Source organism: Pecten maximus, chromosome 19 (assembly GCF_902652985.1).
Source record: "Pecten maximus chromosome 19, xPecMax1.1, whole genome shotgun sequence".
NCBI lineage: Eukaryota > Metazoa > Mollusca > Bivalvia > Pectinida > Pectinidae > Pecten > Pecten maximus.
In genome coordinates, this window is record NC_047033.1 from 29,002,199 (window position 1) to 29,018,119 (window position 15,921).

The 15,921-nt window shown below is 35.5% G+C and overlaps 1 protein-coding gene across 1 annotated transcript in view; it reads left to right on the forward strand.

The window, feature by feature from the left end:
- Positions 1 to 15,921, forward strand: part of LOC117317311 (myosin-IIIb-like) — a 143,231-nt gene that overhangs the window by 57,028 nt on the left and 70,282 nt on the right. The window contains 7 exon segments of the mRNA XM_033872100.1: positions 8,245 to 8,390; positions 9,313 to 9,378; positions 11,148 to 11,238; positions 13,126 to 13,287; positions 13,559 to 13,675; positions 15,283 to 15,387; positions 15,714 to 15,797. Coding sequence (XP_033727991.1) covers positions 8,245 to 8,390; positions 9,313 to 9,378; positions 11,148 to 11,238; positions 13,126 to 13,287; positions 13,559 to 13,675; positions 15,283 to 15,387; positions 15,714 to 15,797 — 771 coding nt within the window.

A 15,921-nucleotide genomic window follows, 5' to 3' on the forward strand; every position in this document is an offset into this window, starting at 1 on the left:
TGTAAAGCCATCTGTGTGGTTACATCAAACCTAGACGGATTTTAATGGTTACAGCGGAGTTACAGCGGATGTCATTTAGAATGAAATGGAGTATTTCCTTTAAATACAGGTAAATTACTTTGAAAAAAATATAAAACAACAAAATTATAATTGAATTTAATCTTATTCTGAAAATTACAGGAAATGATATAGGTTCAGGTGGGGCAGTTGTTTACTGTCAGTCAAAAAAACAACGTAAAGGTGTGACAGGTATAATATACAGATGTGACAAAGGTATTATATACAGGTATAACATAGGTATTATATACAGGTATAACATAGGTATTATATACAGGTATAACATTGGTATTATATACAGGTATAACATTGGTATTATATACAGGTATAACATAGGTATTATATACAGGTATAACATAGGTATTATATACTGGTATAACATAGGTATTATATACAGGTGTAACATAGGTATATATACAGGTGTAACATAGGTATTATATACAGGTATAACATAGGTATTATATACAGGTATAGAGTAGGTATTATATACAGGTGTGACAAAGGTATTATATACAAGTGTAACATAGGTATTATATACAGGTATAACATAGGTATTATATACAGGTATACCATAGGTATTATATACAGGTATAACATAGGTATTATATACAGGTGTAACATAGGTATTATATACAGGTATAACATAGGTATTATATACAAGTATAACATAGGTATTATATACAGGTATAACAGAGGTATTATATACAGGTATAACAGAGGTATTATATACAGGTATAACATAGGTATTATATACAGGTATAACATAGGTATTATATACAGGTGTAACATAGGTATTATATACAGGTGTAACATAGGTATTATATACAGGTATAACATAGGTATTATATACAGGTGTAACAGGTATTATATACAGGTATAACATAGGTATTATATACAGGTATAATATAGGTATTATATACAGGTGTAACATAGGTATTATATACAGGTATAACATAGGTATTATATACAGGTGTAACATAGGTATTATATACAGGTATAACATAGATATTATATATATAGGTATAACATAGGTATTATATACAGGTATAAAATAGGTATTATGTACAGGTATAACATAGGTATTATATACAGGTATAACATAGGTATTATATACAGGTGTAACACAGGTATTATATACAGGTATAACATAGGTATTATATACAGGTGTAACATAGGTATTATATACAGGTATAACATAGGTATTATATACAGGTGTATAGGTATTATATACAGGTGTAACATAGGTATTATATACAGGTATAACAAAGGTATTATATACAGGTATAACATAGGTATTATATACAGGTATAACAAAGGTATTATATACAGGTATAACATAGGTATTATATACAGGTATAACATAGGTATTATATACAGGTATAACATAGGTATTATATACAGGTATATAGGTATTAAATACAGGTATAACAGGTATTATATACAGGTGTAACATAGGTATTATATACAGGTGTATAGGTATTATATACAGGTATAACATAGGTATTATATACAGGTATAACATAGGTATTATATACAGGTGTAACATAGGTATTATATACAGGTATAACGTAGGTATTATATACAGGTATAACATAGGTATTATATACAGGTATAACATAGGTATTATATACAGGTATAACATAGGTATTATATACAGATAAAACACAGATATTATATACAGGTAAAACACAGATATTATATACAGGTGTTACACAGGTGAATACTATTTTTTTTCTCATTCATATAATTGATGGTTCATGTATCAAATTCTCATAAAAATATTATGGTTGAAATAGAATATTATGAGTTGATGTTGACAGATGAACATTCCTGTGGTTAATAAAGATACAGTTAGTGACATATACTGTAATGTTTCAGGATGTTTTGGTGACTAGTGCCACAATCAGTCTCTGTCTCCATTGGTTCAATATAAACAGTAACTGTTCTGTTTCTTGTCTGTTGTTCAGGAGTGGTATTGCTCTTTATACATCAAAACCTTAAATGAATAATTAACGGTTAAACTTACATATAACTGACGGTTTCAAAGATTATATATCAATCTACCAAGAAAGAGATTTGTCCAGAGAATTTAGGCATTAAATAAAGGCTCGATAAATGTTCATTCTGAAGTTTTTTGTCCAGAGAAGGTCAACAAATGTCCATGTCTGAAGTTTTTTGTCCAGAGAAGGTCGATAAATGTTTGTGTCTAAAGTATTTTGTCCAGAGAAGGTCAATAAATGCTCTTTTATGAAAGTGACATTTTGCCTCCAGAAAATCTTCCCCTATGGAAATTTTAAGAAGTTGACAAATATGGAGTTAAATGGAACAAATTCATTATGACTATCCCATATTTGCCTCCCATCCGTAAGTTAAATTGTAAGTTAACCAGATTTTTGGACAGCTGGGCTCAGGTAAATTTGTAATTAACAGGTAAGAAATCTCTCGGTGATGTCTGAATGACCAGATTTATATAAATGGCTCTGCTATCTCTGGTCGGTGACAAGTTGAATTGGCCAGAAGCGATTAAATAGAAAATAACAGAGAAATTTCAGACCAGTTGAGAATAAATCCTGATGGGATATTTATTTTTGTTGTCAATGTTGGCAGAATCTGATAGGTTGATATAGAATTTGACTTAGACTTAGTTATTTATCCATGTATTAGATCATCTGTAAATATCTGGTCTAACTGTACCGTACAGATCAGTATACCAAGATGTCTGTGTTATTGTAGTGATACAATATCGTACATCACTTACTTGTCGTGATAGTTTTGTGGGATGTTCGTGTCTCCTTTGGATCTGATCTGCTTTTCTGCGTCCAATGACTCAATCTTCAGTAATCTCCCTGAAGGATTCAGGCTTCTCCAAATCTTCTCATTGTTGCTTGAGAAAAGCTCCTATGACATCATATGCTGTCTTCCACAATATATTTGTGATTAATGTAAATTGTGTCTTCCTTAAGGGTATATGCTACTTAAACAGTATACCTATGATTTGTGTTTAAAGTTACCTCCCTTACGGATACATGCAACCTTATACAATTTATTGACTTTTGTGGAGGTGTACAGGAGACCATATGGACCTGGGTAAGAGTTTGTTCATCGAGGGCGCAGTAATGACATTCATCTCAACTATCATACATTATCCAGTAGTTCAAGTTCAATTTATTCCAAGGACCTATCGGCCCATAAGTGAAAATAACAACATGGAAATGCATAGGTATACAATAAAACAGTTACATGGTCGGAGAGTGTTCAACATAATATTGTAAGCTTATCCATCTCATTAGTTTAACAAAATAATATTTAACTATTAACCTTTTCTGCCCTTTTTCTAAAAGCTAAATGGATAAATTTACCAGTTTTATTTAGTTCTTTAACATTATTCACACTTAATAATTTGACTAATTTGAAAACACTTGGCTTTCTGTAATAATAATGTTTAATATATTGTTGACGAAGATCAGAGTAAAATGGACATTGTAGTAAAAAATGATACTCGTCTTCAATTTCCTCTAAATTACAACAATCGCATAATCTGTTAGCCCTAGGAACATTATGTTTTCTGCCATACTCTATATTTAAATTATGTGACGAAAGTCTTAATTTAGCTAGACACTTTTTATAAATACTATCAATGGGCTTACTTAGATAAAATTGTAAACAAAAATTATCGACTAAATGTTTATATACTACACCTCGTGATGTAGCATTAATTCTATTAATGATTTCTTGCTGATACACATCCTTAATTCTATTTTCTATAACACTATAAGTATAACAATCAGTTGCAGTATCATGCCAGAGATAAGAAAGTCCTACTTTATCAAGTTCATTTACAATGTTAATTATCCATTCATCATTCGACTCAATTCTCTGTTCCAAACATGCTTTTAATATACAATTTGAAGTACTTTTCAGTTTAAGCCAATACTTAAAAATTTTTAGTTTCCTGATAATATATAATGGGAATCTGCCCAACTCCAAATAAAGAAAATCATTACATGTAGATTTATTAACTCCAAGTAAACTTTTACAAAAGATGTAGATATAGGTAACATGACTCAAAAATCATGGCTCAGTGATCACTGTGAAAAGTGATACCTCAGAAAACATGGCTGACTTGGCTCAAATAAAGTGATACCGCTGTGTTATGTGACTTTAAAAATCAGATCAGTCCAACAAGGACAAGCTGTATATAAATATCACAACTGATGCAATTTACTCTCTGTATTAACTGTTAGATAACTTTTCAAGGTTTTTGTGCTACACGAAAATGGTGAGCTTTTTGACCTTCAACAAGAAAATAATTCTGTCTTTTCAGAAATGGTGCAACCCTCTGCCTTATGTTTTATACACAATATGTGTAAAGCATGCTTGGGTTATAATGTATGTGTGTTTGTGTGGCGATGATTTTTACGAGAAACTGATTGTGCCGTAAAATGTAGAAAATTTTGTAGCCAGATGTGAGTGGGTAAAGAGGTGTGAGGTTATAAGCATATTTGTAGGGTGTGTATGTGTTGGTGTTACCTCATTATACCAAACATCAATATTACATTATTGTAATGTAGTAAATGTGTGCTTGTCTTCTCATACAGCCATCTGGAGCTGAGAGTGATTTTAATTTGTACCAGATCTGAAAAATATCTTCCTGTAGAGTCATCTCTTAATTACATCTGGTTTGGAATCTGGCAGCAAAGCCAACAGTGCGGTAGATATCCAAGAAAACTGATAATTGTTTATAAATTCTTCTGTCCTTTTCACTAGACTGGTGTTTATATACTTTCTGTCCTTTTCACTAGACCCTAAGTTTTTTGTCAGAATAGCTCCACTAAATTCTTCTACTAGATTATCTCCCCCTAGTTTGAAACTTAAAATCTCACATATCCTCGAGACCGAAATCATAAACCTCAATTTAATTTATAAATTTAATATTTTATAGACAGGTGGCTAGTCTACTTTTTCGTCTGCAGTGATTTTATATCCATGAAGCGGTATGTTTCTACCTCTAAAAGTGGCCATTCCACTGTTTTATCTGCAGTGATTTTATTTCCAATCATCAAAAAGCTGGGTATGTTTTTACCTATATATTTGTTATATTTCTGTCTGTCTGTTTGTCACACTTGAGGTTACATGTAGGTTAACAGTTTCTCAGTCATAACTGTCTAGGAATCCTGAATTTTTGTTTTGAAGTTGTTTTTCAGTCTCGCCTATGTGTGATGTAGTTCTGTCATTTAGATGAAGGGTATAGTGTGGTAGTGTCACCGATATCTGGCCAATGTGTTCCGGTGCTGCATCCTATTTTGTCCAAATCCTAATCAGCAATTTGATTCATATTTTAATTCTACATCTGAACTTATTTTGATGGTCATCATTCAAGGTAAAAAGGTCAAGTTGACCACTAATGCAATAAAAAAATTGTGTACCAGATATTTTATGAAACACGTAACATATCTGAAGTGGGAGAGTAACCTTGGAGATTGACTTCACTTGTACATACTTTCAATGTACTAACGTTGTTGTTTCTTTATGGACTGTGATCACAGATATTTGTTTCATTAGGAGTGGGGGCATTTATGTCTTACAGATATTTTTATCTAGTCTTCAACTGGCCATTGGGCATATTCATTACATAGTTATATATAACTCATAAAAAATCCATTCTTAAATGACCATAGCAGTTGACAGCACGTTGCAAAATCGAGCCTTATAATAATTGTCCAGCATAAAATTCCTATCATAGTTTTAAAGCATTTACCGTAAGTAAATAAAAACTGTTGGTGGCTCCAGGGGTGAAGCTCTGACATCTCCCTGCTGCATCTTATAAATATACCTCATAATAATCATACAATAAATATCCTATCAAAGGTTTAAAGCATTTACCGTAAGAAGTTAAATGTGTTTACATGGCTCATGGGGTGAAGGCCTGACATCCTACTGTTAATGTTACGACATAATATTCCTAAAAAAAAATCATTTTGTATGGACAGAACATTGATGATAGACCTTAAACCTGTAAACCTCTTGTTATAATATTAGCCGGAGCTTAATACCGCGAGAATCCTGACATTTTCTGTCTCTCTGCGTGTAGGAGTGAGGCTAATATTACCTGGAAATTATAAAACATATTCCTTGTTTAGGTAAGTAATCACTTAAAGCTTCTGCTATTAATATCAGTTTCAAGTTATTAAGGAATTAATACCTGAATATTGAAGTCAGTTAATGAAATGATAAAGTATGTGTCTTTGTTTTGAGCTTTTGGAAATGTTTTTTTCATACATGAATGACGTGTTGGCAGAGGGACTTTGTAAGTCAGGACATTGTGGATTGTGTGTACAATAGAACTTATTAAGTCTGGACTATTTAGTTCATATGTTCAGGATAACCTTGACAAACTAGAAAATTTTCATTGTGTGTACAGTAGAACCTTGTTAGTCTGGACACTTTGGTTTGTGTGTACAGTAGAACCATGTTAGTCTGGACACTTTGGTTTGTGTTTACAGTAGAACCTTGTTAGTCTGGACACTTTGGTTTGTGTGTACAGTAGAACCTTGTTAGTCTGGACACTTTGGTTTGTGTTTACAGTAGAACCTTGTTAGTCTGGACACTTTGGTTTGTGTGTACAGTATAACCTTGTTAGTGTGGACACTTTGGTTTGTGTTTACAGTAGAACCTTGTTAGTGTGGACACTTTGGTTTGTGTGTACAGTAGAACCTTGTTAGTCTGGACACTTTGGTTTGTGTTTACAGTAGAACCTTGTTAGTCTGGACACTTTGGTTTGTGTGTACAGTAGAACCTTGTTAGTCTGGACACTTTGGTCTGTGTTTACAGTAGAACCTTGTTAGTCTGGACACTTTGGTTTGTGTTTACAGTAGAACCTTGTTAGTATGGATACTTTGGTTTGTGTGTACAGTAGAACCTTGTTAGTCTGGATACTTTGGTTTGTGTGTACATTAGAACCTTGTTAGTCTGGACACTTTGGTTTGTGTGTACAGTAGAACCTTGTTAGTCTGGATACTTTGGTTTGTGTGTACAGTAGAACCTTGTCAGTCTGGACATTTAGTTTGTGTGAACAGTAGAACATTTTTAGTCTGGACACTTTTGTTTGTGTGTACAAACTAGAACCTTGTTTGTCTAGACAGATATTTTGGTTTGTGTGTACAGTAAAACATTGTTAATGTTGAAAATTGAAATAAATGGTTTGTGTACTTGAATTTTCTAGCATGAAACAGTGTTTCCTATTTCCTGTTTTACATGTTATAGTGAGTGAGCTCATTAAACAGTATTTCATTTTTCCTGTGTAACAGTTTATAGTGAGTGAGCTCATTAAAAAGTGCTTCTTTTTTCCTGTGTTACAGGTTAAAGTGAGTGAGCTTATTAAGCAGTGTTTCCATTTTCCTGTTTTACATGTTATATTGAGTGAGCTCATTAAACAGTGTTTCCTTTTTCCTGTGTTACAAATTATAGTATAGTGAGTGAGCTCATTAAACAGTGTTTCCTTTTCCCTGTGTTACAGGTTATAGTGAGTGAGCTCATTAAACAGTGTTTTGTTTTACATGTGTTTCAGGTTATGGTATAGTGAGTGAGCTAATTAAACACTGTTTCCATTTTCCTGTTTTACATGTATTAGTGAGTGAGCTCATCAAACAGTATTTCATTTTTCCTGTGTAACAGTTTATAGTGAGTGAGCTTATTAAACAGTGTTTCCATTTTCCTGTTTTACATGTTATAGTGAGTGAGCTCATTTAACAGTGTTTCATTTTTCCTGTGTAACAGTTTATAGTGAGTGAGCTCATTAAAAAGTGTTTCCTTTTTCCTGTTTTACATGTTATAGTGGGTGAGCTCATCAAACAGTATTTCATTTTTCCTCTGTAACAGTTTATAGTGAGTGAGCTTATTAAAAAGTGTTTCCATTTTCCTGTTTTACATGTTATAGTGAGTGAGCTCATTTAAAAGTGTTTCATTTTTCCTGTGTTACAGGTTATAGTGAGTGAGTGAACTCATTAAACAGTTTTCCTTTTTCCTGTTTTACATGTTATAGTGAGTGAGCTCATTAAACAGTTTTCCTTTTTCCTGTGTTACATGTTATATTGAGTGAGCTCATTAATCAGTGTTTGGTTTTTCCTGTGTTTCAGGTTATAATATAGTGAGCTCATTTAACAGTGTTTCCATTTTCCTGTGTTACAGGTTGTAGCTTGTGAACGACAACTAGAGTACAACTATGATCTTCGCTGCGATATCTGGTCTCTGGGAATCACAGCCATTGAGCTAGCTGATGGAGAGCCCCCATTGGCTGATCTTCATCCAATGAGAGCTCTCTTCAAAATTCCAAGGTAAGTAGATGTTTTATCTTATTGATCAGGAAGCTGTACATTATTGTAGTAATAGGTTATAGGAGGATCACAAAAGCTCACTGAGTAGAACATAAAAAAAAGCAACCTCAGGTGTAGATGCACCCCGGGTTAGTGCTTAATTCCTACAGGGGAGGTTTGTTTTTCCTTAAAAACTCAAACTGTTCTGTACCGCAAAAGCTGTGACCTTCGGCAAGACACTTTCTCACAATTACCCTATATAGCATTTGGCAGGCCTCCTTTATGTGTTAAATGAAGTAGCAACCTACTGCGGACTCCTTTACCCAAATCACTACTGATAGCATATGTCTGGCCTACTTTCTTTAGTTTAGTTAGGTATCCACCAGCTACTACAAGGATATTCCTTTAACTCATTCACCCCTGAAGTATCGTAATGAACTACTCCAATGTTTGAATTGGAAGAGTTCAAATGTGTCTTTAGGGGTGAATGAGTTAACCCAATTACTCTGGATAGCATGTATCTGATATCCTGTATGTTGATTAGTGTGGTGGTCACCAGCTACTACATGTCTGACTTGTGTCTGACCTACTTTATGTAGTTTAATGAAGTAGCCAGCAGCTACTACAAGGAGACTCCTTTACCCCATTTACTCTGCATAGCATGTATTCAGAATCCTAAAAGAAGTTTAGTAAGGTAGTCACCATCTACTACAAGGAGACTTTGCCTCAAGCTGTTGATCGGATGATTAATACTCCAAAGAAATAGAACAAATTGTCTGGAGAACCGTTTTAATGCATAACATTAAAAGAACACTTGCGTAGTCCATATTAGTGTCAACAAAAATCCTAGAAACAGAAGAGCTTGTTTATTTTCTAATTAATTGGTTTGAACATGTAAAATTTCTTTGAGGTTTTTTTTAGGAGTAGCATTCTTCTGTTTCAGAAATCCGACACCAACTTTGTCCAAACCTGACCAGTGGTCAAACGAGTTCAACGATTTCATCTCAAAGTAAGTCTGCTTTGGTTGTTTTTTATCACAAACTTAATGCTGGTCTGCAGAGTGACCTCCCTTGATGATGTGTATGTCCATTGAAATTTAATTTTGAAATTTATTGAAAAAACATTTAATGAAGGCAAATAAAGGACATCATGGTTTCATTGAAGTCAAGGAAGAATCAAATTAGGGGCATTATATTGACGTTTATACTGTATAGTAAGAAGGGTTTAGCTGTATATAAATCTGTGGTATTTTATCAAGATTTTTGTTACGACAGCCTGTGGCATTATAATGAGAGTTTCTGTATATTAATCTGACATTTTATCAAGATTTACTGTATAATGATCTTGGCCGTTATAATGAGAGTTTACTGTATATTAATCTAACATTTTATCAAGATTTACTGTATAACAACCTCATTATAATAAGGTTTAATTGTGTATAAATCTATGGCGTTTTATCAAGATTTACTGTATAACGCTCTTGGCCATTATAATGAGAGTTTACTGTATATTAATCTAACATTTTATCAAGATTTACTGTATAACAACCTCATTATAATAAGGTTTAATTTATATAAATCTATGGCGTTTTATCAAGGTTTACTGTATAACAGCCTCATTATAATGAGGTTTAATTGTGTATAAATCTATGGTGTTTTATCAAGATTTACTGTATAACAACCTCATTATAATAAGGTTTAATTTATATAAATCTATGGCGTTTTATCAAGATTTACTGTATAACAACCTCATTATAATAAGGTTTAATTGTGTATAAATCTATGGCGTTTTATCAAGATTTACTGTATAACAGCCTCATTATAATGAGGTTTAATTTATATAAATCTATGGCGTTTTATCAAGATTTACTGTATAACAGCCTCATTATAATGAGGTAGATGACAATACTGTTGTACTTTACTGTTCCTTTTAGCTAGGTGAATCTTAATCAACTTAGTTTGTAATCTGATGCATATCATCTCTCAAGTAATGGAGCTCCTCTGGAAGTAAAACCCATTTATGTTTCCATGGAGACTAGCTTCTCTCCTAATAGGATTTACTGATAGAATGTAGAGTCATTCTATAGCTGGATCGTCTCATTACATACTTAGTTACCTGACATTACAGAATGTATTGTTCTAGGGTTCATTGTTATCATCAATATATCAGTTTCTTTTCTAATTGATTTTAATAAAACTTATTGTACATGTCTAGCATGAGAATCAGCCAGATTTCAGAGGTCATGTTTCAGTAATCAAACGTCAAGATCATTGTTACTATTTATAGAAACTAATGTCAATAACACTGAAATTCTAATTCTAATACTTTTTAAATTGTGGAGTAATTACCTCTAATCTGAGTTGTTTCCCCTGAAATTGCTTTTGGTTTGGGAGTTATTTCCCCTGAAATTGTATTTGGTTTGGGAGTTATTTCCCCTGAAATTGCCTTTGGTTTGGGAGTTATTTCCCCTGAAATTGCCTTTGGTTTGGGAGTTGTTTCCCCTGAAATTGCCTTTGGTTTGGGAGTTATTTTTCCTGAAATTGCCTTTGGTTTGGGAGTTATTTCCCCTGAAATTGCCTTTGGTTTGGGAGTTATTTCCCCTGAAATTGCCTTTAGTTTGGGAGTTATTTCCCCTGAAATCGCCTTTAGTTTGGGAGTTATTTCCCCTGAAATTGCCTTTGGTTTGGGAGTTATTTCCCTTGAGTCTTGATAGTTTTATCTGCTTTGAATTAAGTTCATAATAAAAATATAAATGAAGAATGATTTTGATTGTTACAGGTGCCTTATAAAGGACTTTGAACTTCGACCCCAGGCTAGTGAGTTGCTGAATCACCCCTTTATAAGTCAAGTCGCTGCCGAATCAAGTGTTGTAAGTTTTACCTTCACTAACGATTACGATTCATGCTTATTTTGATACTAAAACCTATGCAGCTCTGTAATATTGCTGTTGAAGAAACTACAAGGGATGTGAGAGGGACTAGTTTTACTTTGTGTCCAGCCTTCCAATATTATCATGTCTGGGTTCTATATCCTACACTACTTACCGCTGAGCAATGAGTTAAGTTTTGTGTGATTTATCCAAAATAGGTCACTCTGACCTACATTTTTACCTACATTAGGTTGGGTTAGCTGATGAATACTCTTTCCCTGTCTCCCACTGTTCTCACCACAATAATATAGGGTACACTTGAATCAAGGTGACAAAATTTAATTTGTTGAATTAATGAAAGAGAATTAATGTTGATATCCTTAGAAATTACCTCATTCTATGTATAATTATCCCCTCGCGACGAAAGTCGGGGAGGGGATATAGCGTTCCGTTCGTACGTACGTACGTATGTTCACTTTTTGTCAGCGCTCTTGAGACTTCATTTTTGAACGGATTCTGACCAAACTTCATATATGGGTCCAGCATGGGAATACCTCGAACGAGTTCCTGTTTCAGGGTGCCAAGGTCAAGGTCAAGGTCACCGTTACTATTTATAGAAAATCTTTGTCAGCACTCTTGCAACTTCATTTCTAAACGGATCCTGACCAAACTTCATATATGTGTCAAGCATGGCAATATACCTCAAACAAGTTCGTGTTTCAGGGCGCCAAGATTAAGGTCAATGTCACCGTTACTATTTATAGAAAATCTTTGACTGCGTTGTTGTGACTTCATTTTTGAATGGATCCTGACCAAATTTCATATATTGGTCCAGCATGGCAATACCTCGATAGCCCATGCCTGATAATAAGCCCATCCATGTCTATTGCAGTTCAGTGCAAATGACAACTGATGTTATTTCAATGTCCTGCAATAACCCCACCCCCCATTTTGCGTCAGAGTTCATGTGTTAGCACGCGAGGGGATTTGTATCGTTTGTGATGCCTTGTTCTTGTTATTTTTTGGAGTTATGCCCCCTTTAAATATCCTGAAATAAAATTTGTATGGTTTAATAGATATCTCCGCTAAAGTTTACATCCCCGCTCAACATGGTCTTAGTAAGGGGTTCGAGGATTAATCATTAACTAGCTGTGTGCTTGCTAAGCTTGTGAAGATATCATCTAAATCCTGTCATAGATTTAGTGTAAAAAAGTGGTTGATTTCTGAAACTTAAAATTTGTCCCTCAAAATCTCTCAATTGGGAATTTCAAAGAAATGTTCTCAAATTTTATTTATTTTATTTCAGTTTCTTATATTGCAGTGTTAAAGTGATGTTCAGCCTTCAATACTATTATTATACCCCCGCAACGAAGTTAGGGGGTATACTGGAATCAGGTTGTCTGTCCGTCCGTCCGTCCATCTGTCTGTAGGCACATTTTGTCTGGACAACTCCTCCTAAACCGATGGGCCAATTCCAATTAAACTTCACACACATATTAATGATCATGTGTAGATGTGCATGCCACTTTCTTTTTCTCAAAATTATGGTTGCTATGGCAACTGGTCACTATAAACAGGTTTTCCAATAAGAATCATAACTTCCAAGTTTGTCCGGACAACTCCTCCTAAACTGAGGGGCCGATTTCAATGAAACTTCACACAAATATAGAGGACCATGTGTAGATGTGCATGCCACTTTCTTTTTCTCAAAATTATGGTTGCTATTGCAACTGGTCACTATATTACTGGGTTATCTTAGTTAGCCTCTAATTAACAGTTCCAATTCATCATTGACTCGTGCAGATTGCGGGGGTATTAGTCAGCCATCCTGGCGGCAGTTCTAGTTTCATCTGTCTGTAATCAATTGTTCTCTGGTCATTGTTTTAGTACCAGAAGAAGCTCCATGACCTGACCTCCAGTATGGATCAGACCGTACACCAACCAGATGTCACCGTGAAGAAGGGGCGTCCAAAGTCTCATCGAAAGTCCAAACGAGGGGATACGGTGAAATCCACTGAAGATCTCGCAACTCTAGAAATCCTTGATGAGGTCAGTTTTAATCTGGTATAAAAAAATTGTATGAGTATAAATAAGGGCAGATGTCAACTAATGTTAAAGGTCAAACAAAGTTAGAGTTCAACTAATGGAAGAGGTCAAACAAGGTCAGATGTCAAATTATATTAGGGGTCAAACATGGTTAGATGTCAACTAATGTGAGATGTCAAACAAGGTCAGATTTCAACTAATGTTAGGGGTCAAGCAAAGTCAGAGGTCAAGTCAAGAGTCCCTGGGAGTGATTGTTTTTTGTTTTTGTTTACAGGGAGTGATTGTATCTCAGTTGCGTAGTCGCTATGAGAACGAGGACATCTACACCTACATCGGTGACATTCTATTGGCTGTTAATCCATTTCAGCCCATCAACATCTACAATGACGAGGTAATCAGGTTAATGTAATCTGAAGAATTGCAAGAAAGAGAGATTTTTTACATGATGAAGGATAATATAATCATGATTTTGACACATCATGACATTTACACTGACTTTTTTTTTGTGAATTTAGGGTAATTAACATAAAAATGATGTTGAATGCTTAAATGATTTGTGGATTGCTTTCTGTGTATATTTGTCTATTGGTATAAGTGGGACTCGTCTAACTTCCTACCAGATAATATATAGACAATAGAGCTGTAGCGCTGTCTTCTTCACCTTTAAAGGCCCAAGTTCTCTACAGTGGCCACAAGTTCTCTACAGTGGCCACAAGGTATGTACAGTGGCCACAAGGTCTCTTCAGTGGCCACAAGGTCTGTACAGTGGCCACAATGTCTGTACAGTGGCCACAAGGTCTCTTCAGTGGCCACAAGTTCTCTACAGTGGCCACAAGGTATGTACAGTGGCCACAATGTCTGTACAGTGGCCACAAGGTCTCTACAGTGGCCACAAGGTCTCTTCAGTGGCCACAAGGTCTGTACAGTGGCTACAAGGTTTGTACAATGGCAACAAGGTCTGTACAGTGGCCACAAGGTCTGTACATGTGCCACAAGGTCTGTACAGTGGCCACAATATCTGTACAGTGGCCACAATATCTGTACAGTGGCCACAAGGTCTCTACAGGGGTCACAAGGTCTCTACAGTGGCCACAATGTCTGTACAGTGGCCACAAGGTCTACAGTGACCACAATGTCTGTACAGTGGCCACAAGGTCTGTACAGTAGCCACAAGGTCTGTACAGTGGCCACAAGGTATGTACAGTGGCCTCATTGTCTGTACAGTGGCCACAATGTCTGTACAGTAGCCACAAGTTCTCTACAGGGGTCACAAGGTCTGTACAGTGGCCACAATGTCTGTACAGTGGCCACAAGGTCTGTACATGTGCCACAAGGTCTGTACAGTGGACACAAGGTCTCTTCAGTGGCCACAAGGTCTGTACAGTGGCCACAAGGTCTCTACAGTGGCCACAAGGTCTTTACAGTGGCCACAAGTTCTCTACAGGGGTCACAAGGTCTCTACAGTGGCCACAAGGTCTGTACAGTGGCCACAAGGTCTGTACAGTGGCCACAAGGTCTGTACCGTGGCCACAAGGTCTGTACCGTGGCCACAAGGTCTCTACAGTGGCCACAAGGTCTGTACAGTGGCCACAAGGTCTGGTGGCCACAAGGTCTGTACCGTGGCCACAAGGTCTCCACAGTGGCCACAAGGTCTGTACAGTGGCCACAAGGTCTGTACCGTGGCCACAAGGTCTGTACAGTGGCCACAAGGTCTGTACCGTGGCCACAAGGTCTCTACAGGGGTCACAAGGTCTGTACAGTGGCCACAAGGTCTGTACAGTGGCCACAATGTCTGTACAGTGGCCACAAGGTCTCTACAGTGGCCACAAGGTCTGTACAGTGGCCACAATGTCTGTTCAGGGGTCACAAAGTCTATACAGTGGCCACACTCCAGAACAGTTAAAAAAAAAATCAAAAAAATGTATGTTTGCTACTAGTCTGACACTGATGTTGTTTTAAGGTCTGACCCTATACAATGACTCCTTTACTGATTTGCAGTATTCTAAAATGTACATGAACGCCGCTAAGGATGCCAACCCCCCTCACATATACGCCGTGGCTGATCAGTCATTCCAGATGATGATGCACTACAAAAAGCACCAGGTCAGTTATCTCCCCTGTTGTCGAACTCTTTTGTATGAAAAAACCCAACAAATACAGAAAATAATGTTTTCCATGCTTAAAATTTAAAATACATAGTTTGAGAAAGTGAATATGGCTGTTGACAGGAAAATTAGGTACATATACTATGATTACTGCAGATCTAATTGAATGGATAGTTAGCCATTTTTTTTCAAATATAAAGTTGTTTAATTTTGTGTTTAGAAGCTATTTATAGCTAGAGTGTAAACCTAGGATGTATTTTGTTGTTATCCTTGTATTTGAGGAGGAAACTACTTTAACTCACCAGTCAGATTTTCATCTTGTAGTGTATCGTAATCAGTGGTGAATCTGGAGCAGGCAAGACGGAGAGTGCCAACCTCATGGTCCAACAACTCACGCAGCTTGGCAAGGTCTGCTTTCCAGATTTCTGTAATAATATATTAAATATTTGCAATTATTGCAAAGTTTTGTTTCTCAGAGGAATAAAATGACAGAAATCAAAATGATGATACATTATGTTCTGTAAATTACATT